This window comes from Silurus aristotelis (genome assembly GCF_946808225.1).
Source record: "Silurus aristotelis genome assembly, chromosome: 26".
NCBI classification, from domain to species: Eukaryota; Metazoa; Chordata; class Actinopteri; order Siluriformes; family Siluridae; genus Silurus; species Silurus aristotelis.
The window spans coordinates 7,498,095-7,523,073 of NC_139599.1; the positions used below are offsets into that span (position 1 = coordinate 7,498,095).

General features: G+C 39.5%; 1 protein-coding gene across 1 annotated transcript in view; it reads right to left on the reverse strand.

Moving 5' to 3' along the window:
• Positions 1-14,132: 14,132 nt before the first annotated feature.
• The window catches only part of atp2a3 (ATPase sarcoplasmic/endoplasmic reticulum Ca2+ transporting 3), a 72,478-nt gene continuing 61,631 nt past the window's right edge, over positions 14,133-24,979 (reverse strand). The window contains exons 12-21 of the mRNA XM_083531792.1: positions 24,244-24,360; positions 22,904-23,122; positions 22,314-22,649; positions 20,724-20,944; positions 19,733-19,935; positions 18,906-18,991; positions 18,114-18,247; positions 17,888-18,005; positions 17,620-17,737; positions 14,133-14,569 (exon numbers count right to left, since the gene is read on the reverse strand). Of these exons, the coding sequence (XP_083387918.1) occupies positions 14,523-14,569; positions 17,620-17,737; positions 17,888-18,005; positions 18,114-18,247; positions 18,906-18,991; positions 19,733-19,935; positions 20,724-20,944; positions 22,314-22,649; positions 22,904-23,122; positions 24,244-24,360 (1,599 nt within the window). The 3' untranslated portion in view covers positions 14,133-14,522. The remainder of the gene's footprint in view (positions 14,570-17,619; positions 17,738-17,887; positions 18,006-18,113; positions 18,248-18,905; positions 18,992-19,732; positions 19,936-20,723; positions 20,945-22,313; positions 22,650-22,903; positions 23,123-24,243; positions 24,361-24,979) is intronic.

Below are 24,979 nucleotides of genomic sequence, written 5' to 3' on the forward strand. Positions count from 1 at the left end.
TGTCTCATCCACGTCAGCCGTACTTTTTGCTGCCTTGCTCATTACATCTGTGGTGTGTGATAGCCAGGAAATGATACAACAATAGTATGTTAAAAAAAGCTGCAGAACGAAAAATAGGTTGATGGGCTAAAAAAGGCCTGCAATTGGAAGGAAAAATATTGATCATGGTAACAGATAGATTAAATCTAAACAAAATGAGTTATAAGATGTAGAAAAGAAAGATATTTGTGTAAAAAAATTTAATGAGTGAAAGTAAAAACTTAAAAAAAAAGCAAAAAAAAAAGCACTGATACAAGAAAAATCTATTAGAGTAACAAGGTATGTGTACTTCATTTCTTTCTGTCTCTGGTGCCCACTGTAGCCACAGATTCCTCTTCTCTGCTGATTGGAGTGATTTTGTTCTTTTATTGTTGTAGCTCAACTGTAAAATCACAGTTTCACGTTACATATTCTGAGATTCTTTTCTTCTGACCATGGATGTATTGAGTGCATATTTGAGTAACTGTAGACTTTTTGTCACCTAGAACCAGTTTAGACCAGTTTCTCCTGACCTCTCTGAACTGATTGTTTTTTGTTTTTTGCACCATTTAGGCACACATCCTACTCCCCGATCCACAAAGCAGGAACATAGCATGGCTGTTAGTTGGAACAGGTTTTACAAGCCTAAGCAATGAGCTGAAATGAACACATGCTAATAAGCGGTTAAGGAAAAAGTAATATGAAAGTATGTGGAAACAGACCGAAGACAGTACAGTGCTAGCAAAACAAACAGTCACCTGAAAACATCCTCAAGTGTAAACTTGTAAAGCCTTGTATGCGTTTGGCATTTATGGGATCTGTAACTTTTAGCTACGCTATTCCTCATCTGCTCCTTATTTACTTCCTCTTGATATTAGAAACAGTGTCTTTGTCTTTATTTTTAAATCTTTTCAGGCAGGCATATCAGTGATACTGTATAAGTACGTCTTATTGGTTGTATAGTGTTTAATTATTTTCTTGTAAGACTCCCATAAATCAAATGTATTATTATTAACTGTTAGCGCAACATCGGACGCACCGATTTGTATTGGATGTCTTTTAAAACATGTGAATGTTAGCCAGACTTTAATCCCATTTTAACATGCAGCGAAGAGAACACCAAGGCACGTAGCGGAAACGTTGGCCAGAGTCTTTCTTGCCTTTTTGTCAAGAGCATAAACACGATATGCCTCATCACCAGAGAGATTATCAGGAGAGGATGATAATTTACTTGTTTTATTTTAGCCTGGTTAATTGAGCCCCCAAAGATGAAGAGCATGGAACTGGGCAGCACCGTGGAGCTTTCACTTGCCCAGTGGCATGTAATAAATTAATGATTTTTTCCACCCTTGAACGCAGTTACAAGTAAGCCCCATGGCTTTGGACGAATAACACCTGACATGCAAGTTATTAAAATATTATGTGGGCTGCATGGGAAACAGAATGTCTCTTTGCCTGTGCTGTCAGTGTGGTCAAACATTAAAACAGTACCTGCAGAAAGATGGTTTGGTGCTGGAATATGTGCATCACTGATACACAACGATGTATCGCAACATTTAACACCAACATCTAGCTAACTAAAGTACAATATACCTGACACCTGACTCTTTCAGCCATATTGGGTTCTTGTTGAAACTGTTACCAAAAAGGTTGAATCCACACAATTTTTCAGGATTTCTCGGGATGTGGAAGCATTAAGTTTTCCCTTCACTTGAACTAGGAGACCTGAACTTTTATTCCAAAAGCTCATACGAATCTTATAATCAGGTGTCCACAGATATTTGCCTATACAGTGTATCTAACTTTTAGCTTTTAACATCATACAGATCTTTTTGACTATTTAAATTAATATTGCTCTCTGAATAGCCCACCTTTTTACTGACAGTTTTAAAGAATGAAAGAAAGAAGTAAAAAATATATAACTTTTGAATATTTGCCAATAACACCATGGCCTGCAGTATTCGATTTTCCTAATACCACAGGAATTTGCCAATGATTATAGTTTTTGTACCATTTTTCTTCATTAAAGGAAGACATGTCACACATTTACAAAATTCCCTTTTGGTGAGGAAAAACATTTCCACACCAGACTCTCTCTTATTTTTTTTATCTCTCGAGAATTCAAAAAACAAAAAATGCAGCTTGTTATGTTACTAGGAACTTCTATGTTCTTCAACGTTCTGTTTACTGTACGCACACTTTGGATTGGATGGTCACAAGTTCAAATCCCAGCACCACCAAAATGGGCCTTGCTCAAATAGACAAAGCCCATTTTGGTGGTGCTGGGATTTGAACTTTGAATGGAAACCTTTAACTCCTCACTTGTAAGTCTGCCAAATGCCATAAATGTAAATCTAGAGTAATGATAAAGCATTAGAGCATTAATCTTGTGCATGAATGAGAGTGAGTGCAGTGGAGTGGTGCGGTTGCAAGGAGTCGAGGTGGGAAGGTGTCTAAATGGTTGGGGTCAAGTCAAGTCAAGTCAAGTCAAGTTTATTTGTATAGCGCTTTTCACAACAGACATTGTCTCAAAGCAGCTTTACAGAAAACAACAGTGAAGGTGAATGGTGTGCGTTTGTCCCTGATGAGCAAGCCGTGGCGACAGTGGCAAGGAAAAACTCCCTTAGATGATATGAGGAAGAAACCTTGAGAGGAACCAGACTCAAAGGGGAACCCATCCTCATATGGGTGACATCAAGAGTTTGGTCATAAATCTTTCAACAATACAGAACAATTTGTGATCATCATAGATCCAGCATCAGCTTCTCCATGCCAGGGCCTTTAAACACTCGGCATCTACTTCTCCATGATCATCCATAGGTCCATAATCTTCACGAGGTGGGACGTGACTGGAGCTGGCCAAACCTCAGGATGCCTCGGGATGGGGAGAGAAAGAGAAGCAGTGGAGAGGAATTAGCGTAGCTGATATTAACAGCACAAGTTGATAATGTGCATGTAATCATATATTCTGGAGCACAAGGTTGTGATGTGATGTGTGTGATGTGTGTTATGTGTAGGCTTTGCTAAAAAGATATGTTTTTAATCTACACTTAAACTGGGAGAGTGTATCTGAACCCCGAACACTGTCAGGAAGACTATTCCAGAGTTTAGGAGCTAAATGTGAAAATGCTCTACCGCCTTTAGTGGACTTTGCTATTCTAGGAACTACTAGAAGCCCAGAGTTTTGAGATCTCAGGAAGCGTGACGGATTGTAGCGTGTTAAAAGACTGGATAGATACATGGGAGCCAAACCATTTAGTGCTTTATAAGTGAGTAGCAGTAGTTTGTAGTCTATTCGAAACTTAATAGGAAGCCAATGTAGGGACGATAAGATTGGGGTTATATGATCGTATTTTCTTGACCTAGTAAGAACTCTTGCTGCGGCATTCTGAACTAACTGAAGCTTGTTTATTAATGATGCAGGACATCCACCTCAACTGTGCAAAGTAATGGAGAGTGTGTTAGAGAAGTGAACAAAAGAGTGCAGGCAGGATGGAGTGGGTGGAAAAGAGTGGCAGGATCGATGTGATAGAATCTGGATCTGAAAAATGAATGGAAAGTTTTTAAGACTTAGGTGAGACCTGCGATGTTGCTAAGTTGTATTGAGTAAAAGACAGGAGGTGGAGCTGGAGGCGGCAGAGTTGAAGATGCTGTGATTTACATTGGGAGTGACGACGATGGACAGGATTAGAAACAAGTTGAGGTGAGAGAGGCGTGATTGAGATGGTTTGGTCATGTGCCAAAGAGGGACATGGGGTATTTTGGTATTAGAATGCTGAGGATGGAGTTGCCACGCAGGAGGAGGTTTATGGATGTGATGAAGGATGTAGAGGACAAAGAGGTATAGAGAAGGATGATCTGCTGTGGTGACTTCTAACAAGAGCAACAGAAAGAAGATAAAGAAAAGGAGCGAGTGTATAATAATCTTGATTTTATTTGATTATATATATATATATATATATATATATATATATATATATATATATATATATATATATATATATATATATATATATATATATATATATATGGCTGTGAGTTCAAGAAAGAAGCAGAGCAACATAAGTAAAACCTATTCATTTCCTAAGGTCACCTAACTTCCCTCAAACATTGCCATTTATGTGCTCCATTACATGTTTCGTATGAGCTACATTCTATACTATGGGTTTATGCAAGAATTGAATTTTATTGCAACAGACCAGGTCTGTGTAAGCTGTTGATCATGTGGGATATAGTTTTAATTCACTGGTATTGTTTGTCAAGAGCTGCTGTCTGAGGCATTAGCATAAGTGTATGCACTCACGAACACACAATCACATTTTTTTTTTCTTTTTTTCTTCCCTCTGTGTCCTTGCAGGCGTCTCTGTTTTGTTTTGACTCCTGTAAAAACCAAGAGAGACAAACAAAAGATGGAAAACAGAAGGGGGGGTAATCTTAAGAACATAAAAATGATAATTTCTACACTTTAAGACAAAAACATGGACAGGTTTGGGAGTTGTGGACGACTCGGAGGTGGGAGTCTTATGGCTTCAATCTGGACTTCATAGTCATGTTGCAAGTCTGTTTCATCCATACACAGGAGATCTGCAATGCAGAGTGTGTTCTAGCAGAATGTTATTAGCATATTGGAAATGACACCGGAGCTCAGAGTGTGGCTTCAAAACGTCCATCTTTAACGCACCTCCTGTAAATCTGTTGTCTTTTTTTAAACTGTAACTAACTAAGTGCCAGTATATGAATAGACACAGATTATGGCAGAGACACAAGGTCTGGTTTAGGACATTACAGCATTGGATTTAGCAGATTTAGACTCTGATCGATGCTTTAAAAGGGAGCGTATGACTGATTGTTGAAACTGTTGTTGAACACTGAATGGTCCGAACTGATAAATCAACAAATATCTGCGATGAGAAACGGAGTTATGAAGATAAAGCTCCAGGGTACTGACGCCACCCGTGTCGCACGTTGTGTCTCTGATTGGATCTCATGAGAACAATCAGTCAGCTTTGCCTTCCCTGTAGTCGAGAAGCGTGAGGAAAAGCATGGCAAGCGGAAATAACGACCCCTCAGAGGCACTAACGAGAAGCTACCTTCCGCTCTCCTCCCCATGTGGGCGTATCTCTGCATGCTCTGCAGAAACCCCCAGGGCTGTGGGTGCATGTGTGTGTTTGTATGATACAGGAGGAATCGTGGTAGTGCTGACTCAGCATGCTGGAACAGGTTTTGGTCTCCTAGTTTATGTTGAAGGGAAAATTTTATACCTAAAGCATTCAAAGCAATCAAATATAATAGTTTCCTTAAACTTTGTGGAAATGGTTCACGGAAGAACCACATATGGCTGGAAAAGTCCAAATACTTAATGCATGTCCAATATTTCAGCCATAGTGGAAGCGAGGTGTACGTTTCCTTTTGACTGATCTTTGAGTTAGTATATGTGCTCAAACCATTTCTGTACATTAAATGGCCTTGATCACATCATCACTGCTTATAAAAATGCTAATGGAATCCCAAGTAAGGAATAATATGCTTCTTTAAGCAGTTTTTCACCAGATACTTTCCCTTCCTCGCATCATTATAGGGATGACTTTCACTTGAGGGAAGCTAATCTGCTAGCTGCTGTAAATTATAGTGTTATTACAAATGTTTTACCTCAGCGAACAGATTAGATATTCTGCAAAAGCAACAGTGTGCAATACATGATGAGGTTATGCCACTTTTCAGCGTGATCCTGGCCTTTTCCATTTTCCACCCCGGGTTAAAAAAAAACCCGGTATACGTCATTGGCTTTGTGAAACTCCGGCTTGGCGAGGTGAGCTAAGCAAACCTGCAGTATGTGCAGCACGGTGAACACAAGTCTACTTTTAAAATCAGAGACGCCGATGAGTCATGCTTCCACATGAATATTATTGTTACAGCCTAGCCATTAGCATAATGCGGGGAGAATGGATCGTTGCCATGAGATAAGAATTGCTCTCAACTATCAAACTGTAACAAATTAATTGGCACTGAGCACTCGAATGCAAAAACTGAATGGAAATTGGTGTTTTCACTTCACCAAAGGCTCTATATTAAGTAATAGTGATTCAGTGCATGCCCACTTGCAGCTCTGCATGACTCAGTTAAATGTGGATGGGCATTTGATTTGACACTTGTGAGTTTTTGTCAGGTTTCCCAACACTTTTAACTTCATACAAATCTAATAAAAAGACGCATCATGTGAAAACCCATTGGCTGCTTGCCTAAGGGGGGGGGGGGGATTCAAACCCCTATTCCATACAAAATAAATCTTATTCTTTATAAAGTTCATAAATGAAAGAATGTTGCTGTTTGGCAGATTGGTTTTGAGGCCTGACCACCTCTAATCATGACCATACAAATACTTTTTAGCACCATTATTTGTATCCAGCCTTCGACTATTTACAATAGTAAGCATTACAGTACTTTCACTCAAGTGCATTTAGACAACAGGTTTATTGTGCTGTTGTCCTGCTACTGTATGTTACTCACCTCCAATAATGATTCAAATAGCACGAGTACTTATACATTTCTATTAAACCTACATAACCTGCTCCTACGGTTCCCAATTGGTACATAGGCAAAGCATTCCAATGGGCTGGTTTAAGTGTTTCACCACACAACTGCTGCTTCTTTGGAGTTTCGTGCTTATAGTGTTTACGCAGAAGGTTTCGTAAACCATCAAGAAAAAACATGCAGTAGGTCGCAGTTGTGTGGGTGAAAATACTATATTGATAAGAGTGGTTAAAGGAGAATGAGTCAAGCTCACTGGAAAGCTCTGTAACAAAACCATCTTTGCACCTGTGATGAACGGAAAAGCATTTTAGAATGCACAATGGGGGGAGCCTCTTGAGCAGGAAACAACCAGATCGGGTTACAGTTGTTAAATATTTACTTTTAGTAATAAAGTTTTAGTTTAATGATTAATATGTTGGCAGCATTTAAGGCCAACACTATAAACCTGCTGTCTTTATATTTATTAAAGTGAAGCTATTAGCTGCTCTAGACATCAAATGTACTGTGCAACACTCACCACAGATGAACTCAATTGACCAGATGTTTTCACACACTGTTTTTTGGGGTTATGGACAGGTTTTTCCTACACATGCAGCATTGAAAGTGTATATCGCCCTCATGTCCATGGTACCTTTAGGCTCTTTCTTCTAGTAATGCTGCCATAGCTACTCCATCCAGAGTCCCCTCTTACACTCTATCCCTGCCACCCATATACTCTCATTCTCTCTCTCATCAAACACGCTTCTGAGCTACCAGTGACAGTGTTCCTCTTCCTTTCTTCTTTTCGGATCCACCTGATTCATCCCGACAGATACATCTTCCTTCGAATGAAGTTCTCTTCCACTGGAGAACACTCTATGCAGCTGGGGATGTTTCTGCATCAACAGCCTAAAGATCCAAAAAGTTACAGAGCAACTCAAAAACTATGATGGATTACAACTAATTCATAAACAGTCTACTAAAATGACTTACGACTCCAATTTGCTTAAACAATTCTGCATTTTAATCACCTGTCATCAAACTACACACTTTAACGATAATAAAAATTTCAAAAATAAATATTATGAATGGATATTCGGTGCCACCCAGATAAGGATTGGTTCTCTTTTGGGTCTTGATTTGGGAGGTTTTCCTTGCTGCTGTCAGCACTGGATCACTCATTAGGGACATATTTACACTTACAGTGAGTAAAATAAGTATTTGAACACCCTGCTATTTTGCAAGTTCTCCCACTTAGAAATCATGGAGGGGTCTGAAATTGTCATCGTAGGTGCATGTCCACTGTGAGAGACATAATCTAAAAAAAAAAAATCCAGAAATCACAATATATGATTTTTAAACTATTTATTTGTATGATACAGCTGCAAATAAGTATTTGAACACCTGTCTATCAGCTAGAATTCTGACCCTCAAAGACCTGTTAGTCTGCCTTTAAAATGTCCACCTCCACTACATTTATTATCCTAAATTAGATGCACCTGTTTGAGGTCGTTAGCTGCATAAAGACACCTGTCCACCCCATACAATCAGTAAGAATCCAACTACTAACATGGCCAAGACCAAAGAGCTGTCCAAAGACACTAGAGACAAAATTGTACACCTCCACAATGCTGGAAAGGGCTACGGGGAAATTGCCAAGCAGCTTGGTGAAAAAAGGTTGGAGCAATCATTAGAAAATGGAAGAAGCTAAACATGACTGTCAATCTCCCTCGGACTGGGGCTCCATGCAAGATCTCACCTCGTGGGGTCTCAATGATCCTAAGGAAGGTGAGAAATCAGCCCAGAACTACACGGGAGGAGCTGGTCAATGACCTGAAAAGAGCTGGGACCACCGTTTCCAAGGTTACTGTTGGTAATACACTAAGACGTCATGGTTTGAAATCATGCATGGCACGGAAGGTTCCCCTGCTTAAACCAGCACATGTCCAGGCACGTCTTAAGTTTGCCGATGACCATTTGGATGATCCAGAGGAGTCATGGGAGAAAGTCATGTGGTCAGATGAGACCAAAATAGAACTTTTGGGTCATAATTCCACTAAACGTGTTTGGAGGAAGAAGAATGATGAGTACCATCCCAAGAACACCATCCCTACTGTGAAGCATGGGGGTGGTAGCATCATGCTTTGGGGTGTTTTTCTGCACATGGGACAGGGCGACTGCACTGTATTAAGGAGAGGATGACCGGGGCCATGTATTGCGAGATTTTGGGGAACAACCTCCTTCCCTCAGTTAGAGCATTGAAGATGGGTCGAGGCTGGGTCTTCCAACATGACAATGACCCGAAGCACACAGCCAGGATAACCAAGGAGTGGCTCTGTAAGAAGCATATCAAGGTTCTAGCGTGGCCTAGCCAGTCTCCAGACCTAAACCCAATAGAGAATCTTTGGAGGAGCTCAAACTCTGTGTTTCTCAGCGACAGGCCAGAAATCTGACTGATCTAAAAAAAAGATCTGTGTGGAGGAGTGGGCCAAAATCCCTCCTGCAGTGTGTGCAAACCTGGTGAAAAACTACAGGAAACATTTGACCTCTGTAATTGCAAACAAAGGCTCCTGTACCAAATATTAACATTGACTTTCTCAGGTGTTCAAACACTTATTTGCAGCTGTATCATACAAATAAATAGTTAAAAAAATCATACATTGTGATTTCTGGATTTTTTTTTTTTTAGATTATGTCTTTTACAGTGGACATGCACCTACGATGACAATTTCAGACCCCTCCATGATTTCTAAGTGGGAGAACTTGCAAAATAGCAGGATGTTCAAATACTTATTTTCCTCACTGTATAAAGAACAATCATATTCACATTATCTGTGTAAAGCTGCTTTGAGACAATTAAAATCTCCAGACTCTCGGATCTTGATTTCCAAATAAAATGCAACATTTTCTTTCATCTGAAAAGACGACTTTGGCCCACTGACCAACAATCCAGTCCTTTTTGTCCTTTGCCCAGGTAAGACACCTCTGACGTTGTCTCTGGTTCAGCAGTGGCTTGACACAAGGAATGCGCGAGTTGTAGCCCATAAGTACGTCTGTGTGTGGAGGCTCTTGAAGCACTGACTCCAGCTGCAGTTCACTCTTTGTAAATCTCCCCAAATTCTTGAATGGGCTGCGTTTCACCCTTTTCTACCACATTTTTTCCTTCCATTCAACTTTCCATTAATGTGCTTTGATCCAGCACTCTGTGAACAGCAGCTTCTTTAGCGATGACCTTTTGTGTCTTACCCTCCATGTGCAGGGTGTCAATGATCCTCTTCTGGACAAGTGTCAAGTCAGCAGTCTTCCCCCATGATTGTGTAGCCTGAACCAGACTGAGACACCATTTAAAGGCTCAGGATATAATTAGCTGATTAAAGTAAGTCTCCAATATTAAAATTTCATTAGCTGTAAGCCAAAATCATCAAAATGGAAAAATAAACACTTGAAATACATCAGTCTGTGTGATGAATCTTTTGTATTGAAATACTAAAATAAATCAACTTTTTAATTATATTCTAATTTATTGAGACGTACCTGTATATACACGCACACCTTTTTTTTTTTTATCTCTGCAAAGCTGCTTTGGAACAATAACCATTGTGAAAATGGTTCGATCAGGTTGATCGAAAACTATAAGCAATGTACTGGATTATGCAGCGTAGTTATTTATTACATAACTGGAAGTTAGGTAACATGTTTGCTCTCAAGGTTCTCCATCTAGTGTTTAGATGTAGTGAGTATTTTTGCCTGAGCCTATTCATCTAGTGTTGTTAAGATTATTAGGATGACTACAGGGTAAAGTACAGAAAATATGATGTTGCAAAATCTGTAGAACCTAAAATCCTGCTCATGTCTACTTATTACAAATGCAATCTTCTTTACTAGCAGTTACTGTACAGTGGAACACTGTAGCATTTTTAATTAATCAAAATTGTAAAGACAAATCCATAAACAGGTTTTTAACTACATGTTAACATCCAGCTCGCATGTCACCTATCACACAAGAAGCTGTACGGGAAAAGGTTTCGAATAGCTGTTAAATTCTCAAATGATATCTTTCGATGTATTATTAGTCTTTGTACATAACTAACATACTGTGTGTTGAATTTAAAACAGCACCACTCTGCCATCTGGTGGTCAATAATATTATAGTTATTACATAACTCAGCTCTCTAAAACATTGAATGACATTAGAAAGAGGCTCCACAGCACAAAGCGTACACCTTCAATAAATAACAAGATAAATAATCTTTATTATTTCCATGTCTTTTTCATATATATAAAATTATGTATGCACAATCAATATTACCAATGCAATGCAGAAATTTCCGTGCTCAGTAGTGGGTACAAGGCTCCAGAAGCTGCTCAATAGAAGCTGTGCACAGAAAAACATGGTTACCTTGGAAAACTTGACAATTGGTCAGTAAGCACATAGACACCTATATGATGCTTTTAGCAGATCAGAAGGTCCAAAAGGAAAATCTAAACAAAACCAAAACAAAACAAAGAAGTAGCTCAGAACTGTCACCATTTACAGCAGAACATCTGGTGCGTTAATAATTAGCCAGAATCAACCAATGAATAAAATCTGAATAAATTAGATGATGTTACATTCCATCTGACAAACACAAACACGGATGCACGATTACAATCCCGGGCCTCTGGAGCCGCTGCACCCACCCCCCCCGAGCCCCTTCAGAATTTACACACGTTAAAAACTTCATTACCCAGCATTGAACATTGGCCTGTGTAAACCGGAATCTAATCTCAAATCAGCCCCTGCTCAGGCCTCCTGATCTTCACACATCTTCCTGAAGTGGTTCTTTACATTTAACTCGGTTGTGCTGCTTGAGCTTATTTGAGATGTACCAATTGATCTGAAATACAAATCAATTCTTTTTCTGAAGTGAGGCTGAAGTGAACAGGAGCTGAATGGATTTGGGGGGAAAATTAAATAAAATCTGTATCTATTCTCAAACCCTAAAAAAAAAAAAATCCTCAAATATTATTAGCATGATTCTTAACTTTATTTTACAACATTTCAAGCACAAAATAAGTAAGTAAAAGATCTCCATCAACCTTTAAAAGCAAACTATTAATAAGCAAAATCTGCTATAAACAAACAGGACAAGATCCCCTGATGCCACGTCCTTGAAAAGGAAAAAAAATAAAAAAATTCCTTTCTTTCGTTGCTGCTGGTAAGTAAGTTAAGTTTATCTAAAAAAAAAAATTATAATAATAATAAACAAAAAAACCCAACTTAAATATTACATACTGTATAGGTTATTAATTACAGTAACAAGGTTCCATGCAATCTTTTTTTTCTCCTGTACAGATGGAAAGAGATCAGTAGTAATTATCAAGGCCGCACAAGCCCACGGTTTCTGTTGCTTGGACTGCCAGTGGTTTGCGTAGCCACAGTGTGGGAACGAGGCCTTATTGCCGTTATGTCAGTGCGTTGGAGTTCTACGATCCGATTATTCCGAATCGAACAGACGTACAACGCAAATCAAACCCCCCCTTAGATGATGGCCGATTATTCTTGTTTTTCTGCCGCGGCAGTTTCGAACCGCAATGATGTCGTTATATTACACACAGAGCTATAAAAAAGACTGCTGCCGTGAAGACGCTGTTAGGAAATGACCGCCGACACACTGTAGGCTATACGGTTCACATAAGCACATCTGTCACAATGAGAAGTGCATCAAGATTTTGACAGATATTACATTACATCTCCCAATATCTATATTATCAAGGTCAACATAGTGGCACATAGGCAATGGAAGTAGCTGCTCGGCTAAATCCCTGCACACGCACGCGCGCGCGCGCACACGCACACTGGCCCATAATCAACAGATAATGAGAGCATTACACCTTGAACATCATAATGGACAAGCTAAATAAACCACCTGGGTTCTTCAGTCAAATACATTATTATTATTATTATTACTGATATTCGTTCTAATAAAAAAATAAAAAATAATAACACAGCTACGCCGGAGAAGCAGTCAGAAGGGTAAAAGACTCTTAAGCAATGAAATGAATTTTGGAAAAAACAACAAGAAAAAAAACAGGTTACGAGCCGAAGCAAACCGTTTTAGAAATAAAAGACAAATAAAAGCAATTTCGCATCCAAAAGGAAGTGAGCATACATTCATAAGACAGCTTGCTCTGTGATATTGTGTGTTTTTCTCTCTCTCTCTCTCTTTGTGCGTGCATGTGTGTGTGTGTGTGTGTGTGCGCATGCGTTTTTAAAGCAAAAAGGCACCCTCTCCTCCTGATCACGTGTGTATCCGTATCCAAGCGTAAAAGGCTTCAGTTTATACATGCCGATGCTTCTTGCAGATTCTATTTTGCACAAAGCTGCGCTGGGTTTCTGAAAAACGCCTTGGCACCTCGACATCCTCTCTCTCACTCGCTAAACAGGAATCCAAGTAAACGATCGTTTTCTTTGGAAATGGGTTTGCTAGCAGCTCGTGGTGACTAGTGTTCCTGTGAAATTAAACAAAGGATCAGAGGTGAAACGAGAGAAGGAACCTGTTAGGGAACCTGTTCGCGTTGGGGCCTAACGGAGAGCCGTGGGAAGCGGTTAAACCGCCCCTCTGCGGGTTTCCCGAGAAAACACAGGTAATAGGTCTATCAGGATATTTCAAGGTTAGTTTAAAAAATACAAAACAAAAAACAAACACAAAAAACGGAAGTGCTCGTGTGTAAACATCACCAGCCGAGGGCTGTAGAGTTCCTGCAGCCGATCGTTTGTAAAATGCTGGAAAAGCAGAAAGAAGGGAGTCTTTATCTAAAAAGCTGCAGAACAGTTTTGGGGCAAGGTGCAGTCCCACTTAAAATGTTTACAGATGCAAGGATGCTCTAGAAATGTTTAGAACATCTCCAACGGGAAAAACTATTTCAGGAAGCCGTGATTTAGGTCATTTTTTGACTTTTGAGGTGGGGCTTTGCCATGCCGGATGCTACTTATTAGTCAATTGCAAATAGACTTTATATACGTTTTTATACATAATTACTCGGGCTAATTTTATACCCAAAATGGAACAAAACTGGCAAATATCTGATGACAAAAAATTAGTTTGAACACTGCACGAATTGTTCATATTCACCCCATAATAGCAGATCAAAAAGAAACAGTGAGGTTTCAGTAAGGAGGGAGTTTAACCTTGGTGAAAATGCACCTTAAACAAAAAATGGACATGGTGGGAGACTGTAGGTGACTAGGCAATTAAACTGGCCTTGCATCTGTCCCTGTATACGCGCACGCACGCACGCAACGCACGCACGCAACGCACGCACGCACGCAACGCACGCACGCACGCACGCACGCACGCACGCACGCACACACGCACGCACACACACACTCTCTCTCTCACTCGGACACATGGAGCTATACAGATGGCTTTTCTCTTCCTGCCCATCCCACGGCCCAGTGATGGAATGAACAGTCCGTCTGCGACTTGAACGTGATCCAAAAATCTTACTTTCACACGCAAGACACAACAAGACCTTTAAACTCTGACCTTTTTTTGATTCTGCTGTAACTGTTCTAGCTCCAGTTATTGCACTAAAATCTACTGCAACCTACTGCATTGAAGCCAAGAAGCCAAATAAAGCAGAGTTCCTAATGAAATTTATCACGCAATATTGTGTAATGAAGGCCATGCTTGTGCTGTTACACAACACACACACACACACACACACACACACACACACACACACACGGACACAGACACGGACACGGACACGGACACGGACACGGACACGGACACGGACACGGACACATTCGCACTCGGACACACTCAGCCCAGATAGTTTTTAGTGGTGACCAGGCCTGCAGGTAGGATGATGTAGAGGAGAGAGGCAGACGGGAGTGTGTGTGTGTGAGAGTGCTGCCTGATATATCATAAAAGGGGAATAGGGAAAAGAGTGAGTGGATGTGCGTGAGTCCGAGTGTGTGTGTGTGTGCTGGAACAGGACAAGCCGTCCTAGAATTTCAGCTGCCGACTTTTCCTGTATCTCGCCTCCTCTTCACCTAGAACAAACAGAAGAGAAACACTGTTTAAATATGCGGTGAGGGAACGTCACACACACAACAGAGAGAGAGAGAGAGAGAGAGAGAGAGAGAGAGACACAGAGAGAGAGAGAGACAGAGAGAGAGAGAGACAGAGAGAGACAGAGAGATTGTGTGGGTGGGTGTTATGGAGGACAACAAAACAAACTGACAGTAAATGGGAAATTGCATGCATATATATATATATATATATATATATATATATATATAAATAAAATCTCAATTGATTCGATTACAAAAATGCTTTGTTTGGTCCATTTACACACAGAGTTGTTTTCCCACGGACCATTATTACTGACGCACCACCCACTAAACTCTAAGCGGTAACACTAAGCGCTCTGGACAGGTAAACACTATGGAAGCCCGTTTCCACCACATTATACAAAAAGTTGTTTCGAGAGAAAAAGATAGTTTTTCCCAGACAATCGGGCAGCGTCACCTCTCTGTAGTGCCAGAAAGTTTTACACATTAAAACATTTAAATGAAATGGGCAACAATCAGTAGGATCGCATGGTATCAAACTGAGCCACGGATCCCTGGAGAGAACTCTGTCTATTGATCAGCTCTGGAGAAGACGGAACGAGCCTCGTTCATACGCCAACAGATTTAAACTTCAGGCCATAAACATGGGTACCGGTGAAAAGACTTTGCAGAATGAAAAACTGAGAAACGGGGAGAAAACGGCGAGAGGCGAGGGGACGTTTCATAGAAAACATCAGTTTTTCAAACGATCTTTTCAAACGAAAGCATAAAGAAAACACCTTCCAGTGCGTTTTTTTTATTTATTATTTTCTTTTATTTATAAATTTGTATTGCCATTTTTAATGTAATATTGCAGTTAAATGGGTTTAGTTTTCACAGATATCCTTGTATGCAATTTCAGCAATAAAAACGATAATTTTAGGAAATTAGGAAACTAATGACTAACGAATTATTTTGAGAGACATGTCTTATTTTCTCTTTTACATTTAGTATCGCTCTTTAATGAAAAAAGATACAGCATGATTACAGACTCGAATACACTTGACTTGCTTTAAAAAGTAAATACCAATGGTTTCGCCAATCTGTCTTATAATGAGTGGATTTTTGGGTGCATCTAAAAACTTAATAGCAAGTTACAATTATTAGTAACTTTTGTTTAATTGCTGAGGATGAAGTTCCCTGAGGTAACTGTGGAAGGTGAGAATAAAATATTCTGAAGATGGATTTGGACTATAATTAATATAAACAGTTTGATTCTAAGGCGTAAGACTGAAATTGCCATGAACAGTTTTGCATTCAAGCTTCCAACAGTGAACTATTGGCTCACTAATGATGGAACTATAATGAATGGACATTTGGTGGAATCTAGTTTTTTCCTTATACCAACCTTTTTCCTTTCCACATTCACCGCTGGCTCGCTCATTAGGGATAAACTTTTTAGGGACTGATTTATGACACTAAGATTCATATGTGCAATCTATTAAATTCTGTTTAGCTGCTTTTTTTTTAGGACATTTAGGAATCGTTGTGAATCATGGATGAATCGCACTGAAATATCATTTTTGTGTGCACAGTTCTCACAACTTTTACATAAATTAACTCTGACATTTTCATTGAACACAGTCATAAAACCATAACACGCATGCATTACTTCATTAGTCCTTCTAATTTGACTTTTTGAATGAATGAACTGTCTTGGGTTTCATTCTTTTGTGATTTTTGTCTACAGGAAATCCGTCTCAACAGATAAAGCGTAATTTATATGAAGTAGAGACTTCAAGTTATTCACGTTTCTACAACACGCCCGTGCTCAAGAAATCTTAAATCGAAAAATATTTGTCAACAGCGAAGACTTTCAATTTACCATTAGATCATTTGACTTTAGAAGAAAAGCACAAATAAATGCAAACGTAGGCACGATTTTGTTAATAAATCAGAACATGTCGATTACACGCTCTTCATTTTCCATCTTGTGCCTTGGCTTGAGCTAAATACATTTCTGTAATCACTGGCCACTTTAATAGGAACATTTGAATGCCCTTCTGTAGCTCATGTGCTTATCTGATCAGCCAATCGTGATGCAGCAGCACAACACACAAAATCCGTGCAGAAACAGGTCCAGAGTTTCAGTTCAATACAAGTTATATATAAGAATAAAGAAGAAAATATGATTTCAACGACTTTGATATTGGTATGGTTGTAGATGCCAGGTGGGTCTATGGGATTTCAGATGCTGCATTGTCTTCTGGTATTGTCAAACATCAGTCTCAGGAACATTATTTGATTACCAGGGGGTAGTTTAAGTTGAAAGGAAGTCTATAGTAACTCAAATGAGCACTTCCAAACTCGGTGAGCAGAAAAAAACATTCGGCACAACATGCCAACCTTGAAGCAAGTGGGCTACACTTCAGAAGAAAACCAGATTGGACCAGTGCTGTTTGCTAATAACAGGAATCTGAGGCTACAGATTCACTTGGCCTGAACAGTAAAAATAAAATTGGACAAATGTTACTTGGTCCAGTTTCAGCTATCCAAATTTCTGTGAGAATGTGTGCACTATAGCCTCAGATTCCTGTTCTTGATTCATGTACGTAAAATCTGATATAGTCGTATGTTACTGTCGCCCATCTGTGTTGGACGTCTGAGACAAATTTACAGTGTGGTAATTTGAGATTTGACTGCAGACTTCCAGTCATCTCAAAGCAATCTGGCCAATATTTGATCTGAAAATCCCAGGAGCTCAGCACCTTCTGAAATAAACATGCCTCTCCTAGTGCCAACAACCAATGCGTCACTAAGATCACATTTTTACTCCCATTCTTCATTTAATAATGTGGCCAGTGAGTATATATATATATATATATATATATATATATATATATATATATATATATATATATATATATATATATATATATATAACAATTCAAAATACATCATCTTTAACTAAACTTGCTGTTATACTGTAAAATGACCATAAACCACCGATTGTCAGAAGATTACACATATTGTCTGGGCATCTACGGTACCTTCTAAATGGTGTCGGGAGAAGTACTTGAGTGCCTCATCCAAAAGCATGACGGGGAAGGAGATCTTGAGGACCACAATCCACTGGGAGCAGCAGAGAGGAGTGACCTGAAATATCAGCTGAGGGAGAGAGGGAGAGAAGGACAGAGCAGGAAAAGATTTTTAACAGGACAGCAGGCTAAATTAGAACAAGAGCAGCAATCTGGGGTAGTTTCTACCGCAATCCCTTTACATGGAAGAAAGACAAGGTGACCGAATGAACACACTTACTGGTAGCGGCTCCACATACAGTATAAGGAAATGGAGAGACAGGGAGAGCAAAATGGCTCCCAAAAGCCAGATATTAACCCATGGAGGCATCCTCAGCAGAGACTGGTTTTCTGAAAGACTGAAAGAAGGCATACACATAAACTAATGTGTTGTAGCTCCAAATAAATATTGGAATAAATGTAATTAAAATCGGTTCATGTAATTCTCTGCTCCCAAGTTTCCTTACCTGTTCAGTGCGTTGAACATCTCTATAGTGACGAGCACAGAGAGGGCCATTGTGGTGGGATAGCGTGACTCAAACACTTCACATTTGATGCCCTCGAACATGGGATTTTCCTCAGTACACTGCATGAAGTGGCGCTGCACAGAAACACAAGCCACAGGAGCAATGAAGCCACATTAACACCAGATGCTAACTCAATTAATTCATCATGATATGTATTAGAGGTCGACCGATTCATCAGATTTGCTGATCGCTAGAACTATCGGCGGTCTGCAAATATCTATACCAGTAGTTTTTCCATGTTGTATTGGCTGAAAAAATCCACTGTTATTGTTACAGAACGAAAGCGGCCTCTAGAGGCGAATCACTGACACCACAGGCTGTTTGTGTGTGTGTTTTTTTTATTATTAAATTCGGATGCAACAGTTTTTTATGTGGAGTGTTAATTTTTTTTGTTTCTGTTTGAATGCACATATAATAGAATTTATATTTATTTAGCAACAGGCTTCATACAAGACATGAAGAAAGTAAAAAAGCAGACGGGGTAATTAATATTGCTATTCCAATATGACACGGTCATAATTTGTAAGACACAGGAAATACAGTTACAACTGAGCAGTTGAGGGTTAAGGGCCTTGCTTAAGGGCCCAGGGGTGGTAGCTTTGGGGATCTGGGATTTGAACTCATGACATTCTGATCCAGAGTCCAGAGTTCCAATCCAGCGTTAACCACTGAGCTACCAGCTCCCAATTTAAGGAAAATTGTTTAATTATTTAGTTTATCAAAGGAACTCACCAGCTGTTGAAAAGACACCTGTGGGCCGTTTTCATCATACATATACCACCAGGTGGCAGCACTAACTGTTCCCAATCCCACGTACCCTGAACACAAACACAAGAGCAAGTCTTTTTCATCAAATGAGCAAAAATGACAACTAGCAAAATACACAGAACTAATAAGATCTGCATGTCTTACAGAAGTTCCACAGCAAAAAAGGTGATCAAACCAATTTAAACATGACATTAGTTAATTAACTTACATAATTATATAGAAAATGTATTTATCACACCAGCATTGTGCAAACTATTTTCCAATTACAGCAAATACAATAATGTTTTAATCTTTCATTAAACCGCGGCCACGGGTTTATATTTCACAGCCGCAAACAAAGTGTCCATGGATTATAATGTTGTGTAACCTGATATTTTACAAATCTAATTATTTGCTAAATATTTGGTCTAATAAAGTCTACTTATGTTATGAATTTGCTGAAAGCACATATCTAGCCCTGGCCTTTAATAAATTAATGAATAAATTAATGAATAATTTAAAGACAAAGAAAAAAATTTAAAGAAAATAAGAAAGAAAATTAAAGAAAAGTAAGAATGGAAAAGAAAAGACAAGAAAAGAATGGAAAAGAAAAGAAAAGAAAGGAGAAAAAGAAAAGAGAAGATAGGAGAAAAATAAAGAAAAGAGAAGAAAAAGTGATGGTGAGAAATGCAAGGAATTTCTTGGCTTTAATATGTTATTTGTTGGCAGACACTAACAGCTAATCAAGTGCAATATTCACTAGCCAGTTCACTATTTACAAGAGTACATCAGTGTGCCACAATATCCCTCACCTCCGATGGCAAGGTATCTGAAGAAGAGCCAGCCAGAGATCAGTGGCTCTTTAGGGTTGCGAGGAGGCTTTACCATGATGTCCAGGTCAGGGGGGTTAAAGCCCAACGCTGTGGCAGGCAGACCGTCTGTTACCAGATTCACCCACAACAGCTGCACAGGGATCAGAGCCTCAGGAAGACCCAAGATGGCAGTCAGGAAGATGCTAAAAGGGAACAGAGAGATGATGGTGTGTGAATGTATGAATAATAGATTTACTGTGCTTAATGTACGTATGAGGTGGTATCAAAAAGTTTTGAGACTAGCACACCACAGATACAGTCACTTTTGCCAAAATGTCCTCCCTCAGATGCCTTAAAACCTTTAAAACTCGCTATTGACTGGCCCCTGGAGACCAATTCTCTAAGCACAATTTTGCAAATGTCTTGTTCTTGAAGTGCATGTGCCACTCAAAAGACTCATTGAAGCATTGCTGTAAACTTGTTAAACGCCTCTGTGGCAGATTTGCCCGTTCCACGCAGAATTTCACGTTTGCCCCTTTGTTCTTACTTGCTGGCCAGGATGAAATCGCAGATGTGAAAACACACACTGTCAGAATAGCACCAGTTGCATGGCTCCCGATGTACACCGGACGATGTCTTTTGGCACATTGACTTATAAAGGTCGGTGCTCCCTGTGACTGCGCGTGCAGCCTTGTGCTGCCATCTATTGGCATCTTACAACACTACTCTTGAAACTCTTTGATACCACCTTTTTTGTATAAAGTTTTATGTGTGGTATTGTGTTTTTCTGAGAAAATGCAAAAATAAATGCATTTATCAATAACTATTAAATAATCATCTGTCTATTTGTGGAAATATCTTTCACAGTAAAAACGTCTCTATGCTGCAAACCTACAGAAATTATGATTGTGCTTCTGCTGTGTCTGAAATCATTTACATGCAACAGTGTTTGATTCATTTACTGTGAAGTGGTCAGGGTGGAAAGACTCACCAGACGACCTCTCCTACGTTCGAGGAGATGAGGTAGCGGATGAACTGCTTCATGTTGTTGTAAATGGCTCGGCCCTCCTCCACAGCAGCCACAATGGTTGAAAAATTGTCGTCGGAGAGCACCATTTCGGAGGCAGACTTGGCCACGGCCGTGCCTGAGCCCATGGCAATGCCAATTTCAGCCTTCTTAAGAGCGGGGGCGTCGTTCACACCGTCGCCAGTCTGAGAAAGATAGAGCAAGTCAGGAGGAGGAGGAGGAGGAGGTTAATTATGGGTTAATCACTCTGATTCTAACATTTTCAATATGCAGATATGATCCTGATCCTGATCTAACCCTGGGTGGAGTCATTAATGTTTTTTCCCCCCCAGTGAAATGTGCTAAAGTGCTATATCCAATCAAAGCCGAGATGTTTGTCATTGCAAAAAAATCCTTTTGTTTGTCCATTTGTAAATCCATGGTAGTCTTTTCAACAGCTACTCTTCAACATGATTCCATAATACAGCTAGTTGCTAAGATGACATGGTATTGATATTCTGACAATTTTTAAAATATGCTTTCTGAGAGATTGTAAATACTGGACATTTTATAACATTTTATAAAAAAAAACAAGGCTATTTCTCCGTTACCCAGTCTTCTCTGAATAATTAAAACTGTATATAATTGTAAATTCATAGCATGTCCTAGATTATATTTGACATTAACAGTATCTTTTACAGTATCTCACAAAAGTGAGTACACCCCCCTCATTTCAGCAACCATTTTATTCTGTGTTCCTAAAGAGAAAAATACTACAGAAATGAAACTTGGATAAATGTTACAGTACTCAATGTGTAGCTTGTATAACAGTACAGATTTATAACTCGACACACAGCCAATAACATACATTCAAACCTTGGCCACTGTACTGTGACTTGGTTTCAGGGTGTTACTGATCTTCTTATAGCCTGGGACACCTTTGTGTAGAGCAACAAATCTAATTCTCAAATCCTCAGAGAGTCTTTACCATGAGGTGCCATGTTCAACATCCAGTCATTCTGAGAGAATTGTACTCAAAGCATCACATTTTAACTGCTCTAATACAAGATACACATATTTGTATGGTCCAGTCAACGCATTCCTGCCCCCCGCCCCCCATATATAAGCTTAGTGTACTTGCTCTACAGCTTTTTACGCTGCGTAAAACCCTTTATATTTATTGGTTGCCTTTGTTCAACAGCTTCTGCATATTTCTCACTGCCAAAGCCTTTATATGTATTTACTGTACATATAATTTACACATATTCTGCACCTGACCCTGACAGTACTATTTGCACTTCTAGCAGATGGTAAACTACATTTTGTTTATGTGTAGCTGCACTATGCAATCGCAATATAATTCTTTCTTTCCTTCTTTCCTTCCTACTTTCCTACTTACTTACGTACTTACTTACTCAGCTAATTCACTTGGTCACTGGTGATCCGTAACTGATTTGCTGCCAAATTATTGTAACTGCTTGCTATCAGATCAACAGTTCACACGCAATTCTATACTGTACAAGCTCTAACAGCTCTCAGTACAGCACACTGGCACAGGTAAAGTCTCTCTCTCACCATGGCTGTAATCTCATCAAAGGACTGCAGGTAAGCCACGATCTTGGACTTGTGCGCGGGCTCGACTCGAGCGAAGCAGCGTGCACGTTTCACGGCCTCTCGCTGTTCCTCGAGGGGGAGGTCGTCAAACTCACGGCCTGTATACGCCTTGCCCTCCACTTCCTCATTTTCCGAAAAGATCCCGATGCGCCTGCAGATGGCCACCGCCGTGCCCTTGTTGTCTCCCGTGATCATGATGACACGGATGCCGGCCTCACTGCACAGTTTTATGGAACCGATCACCTCTTTTCTAGGTGGGTCCAGCATGCCCACGCAGCCGACGAAGGTTAGGTTCGACTAGACGACCGTACATATAGAACAAAAACTCAAAATCAAGCACTTATACAATATTTATTCATTCATTTATTTATTTATTTATTACTATTCTTTGAAAAATAAGATCTAAAACATTAATGCAACTTTAGTACATTCTATCAAAAAATGTAAAAAAAAAAGAAATGAAAGGCTTTATTTTTTGCAGGTGTGAAATAACAGGAAAACACTCTTACGATTTCACACACACATGTACAAACACTTTCTCGTTCCCTTACCTCATACTCTGAGAACTTGGCAGAGTTCTCCAGGTCCATCTGCTCCTTGCGAATGGGTGTGTCCCGCGTGGCTAGTGCCAGACAGCGCAGTGTGTCCTTGCCACTACCCCACTCTCTGATCGTCGCCATAAGCCCTTCCTTCACAGGCACGGTCATCGGCACCTTCTCAGTGCCCACCCTTACATGTGTGCAACGCTCAATCACGCTCTCCGGAGCTCCCTACAAAAATAATAAATAAAAACTAAGACACAACTCTAGGGTATGGAAGTACACCAGGTCATGTAAAGGAAATAAATAAAATGCCTTAAAATGAATCCAAACGTAGGTATAATAAGCGTTTGGTAAAATACAGTGTGAATGTTTTGGAACAAGACTGACCACTTCATTATATATTATCAGGAAATGGAGATCCTGAAGGCTGGTTAATATTTATGCACTGTAAATACCGTATAAAAACATATTACTGATTTTGAACTCCTTTATCGAAAATAAAAATATTACATACAATATTAAGCATTATTGCTTTGATGAGCGCTTCAAAATTAGAGTTACTCAACCCGAAAGGTTGTAATATATATTATAAATAGTATATATTCTTTGCTCGTCTAATCGTCAGCACTGTGATATTGGTAACCTTGACTACATCCAGTGTCATATTAGTGCATCAATATTGTAACTGCTTTAGTACAGCTTTAAATATGAACACATTAAATCAACAGGATTATTAGACAAAACTGTCACATACATCAAGCAATAGAGTAACATATCCTTTATTTCTGTAGGTATACTACCACAAATTAATATATATATATATAATTTTTTTTTTTTTTTTTTACAGCACGCTAGAATACTGTGTGTTTGAACACATTAAAATTTTTCAAATAAACTTTTAGAAACTTTCTTTGTAAATACTGGAGAAAAGTCATGACTTTTGCTTGTTTACTCATTCATCAATATTTCCCTCATTTTCTCCCCAACACTTTGAGCACTTACTGGCCAGCTCTCCTCTATTACACGACCAATAGCATCCAGAAAAACAAAAAAAAAAAGAAAAAAGCACTGTCCTGCCCTCTTCCTCATACATGAGCTCACAGATAACTATGACTAGTGCCAATGTAATTGACGGTGAAGAGCAGGGGATAAGGGATATACTTCATCCCTTCCACCAGAGGGACATTAATCTTCTGGACATTGATGGCTGAAGGAACACTTGGTTATTGCATCACTGCAGGCTGATCCCCTGACTTATTGCTATCAGTACAATCTGGAGACGCTGAATGCAGTAAACAACATTGCGAGTGAGGTGGACCAGCTGGTTTGGAGTTGAGGAGGGTTTGTACCTTAACAAACATCCTGCTCGGGGAGCCGGCTTTAGTGGGCGTGCAGTACACGGACATAGACTTCCTGTCCCGAGAAAACTCCAGGGTGAACTCCTTATTCATCAGCCTCCTGATTACCTGAGCAAGTCAAAAGAGTTGAAAGTTAAAAGAACAGTCTGCTGTGTGTGTGTGTGTGTGTGTGTGTGTGTGTGTGTGTGTGTAAGGCTGCTGTCTTTCTCAGCTGTTCTTTAGGGGTGGTGTGCAGACGAGCTCGTTTGTGACCACCTGTCAACCCCAGGTGCTGAGGTTTTGGCACACACACACATACAGATGAAAAGAGCTGTCAATGACAGGCTCAATATCATCCTGCAGCAGTCTTATTAAACCTACATGGCTTAAACAAGATGTAGTGCTTGCTTGCTTACTGGGTAACATATGCAAAATATTCAACAACTGCAAAAATAAATAAATAAATAATATTTGTATCTATTGAATCAATTAGCATTAAAATGCTTTAAATATATATTTTTAGTCCACTATCAATAACTTGCTATTTAAACCCAAGGAAAATGACTGATAAAGTTTTAACCACAAATATTTCATTTTTATTATAATATATAAAAACACTATGTGGACAAAAGTATCAGGACATCAAACTTTTCCAGCCATATCTCGTTCCCAAACTGTTGCCATGAAAAGCAGGATATCTTAGGGTATGGTAGCATCACATTTTACCTTCACGAGCTCCATAAAGATG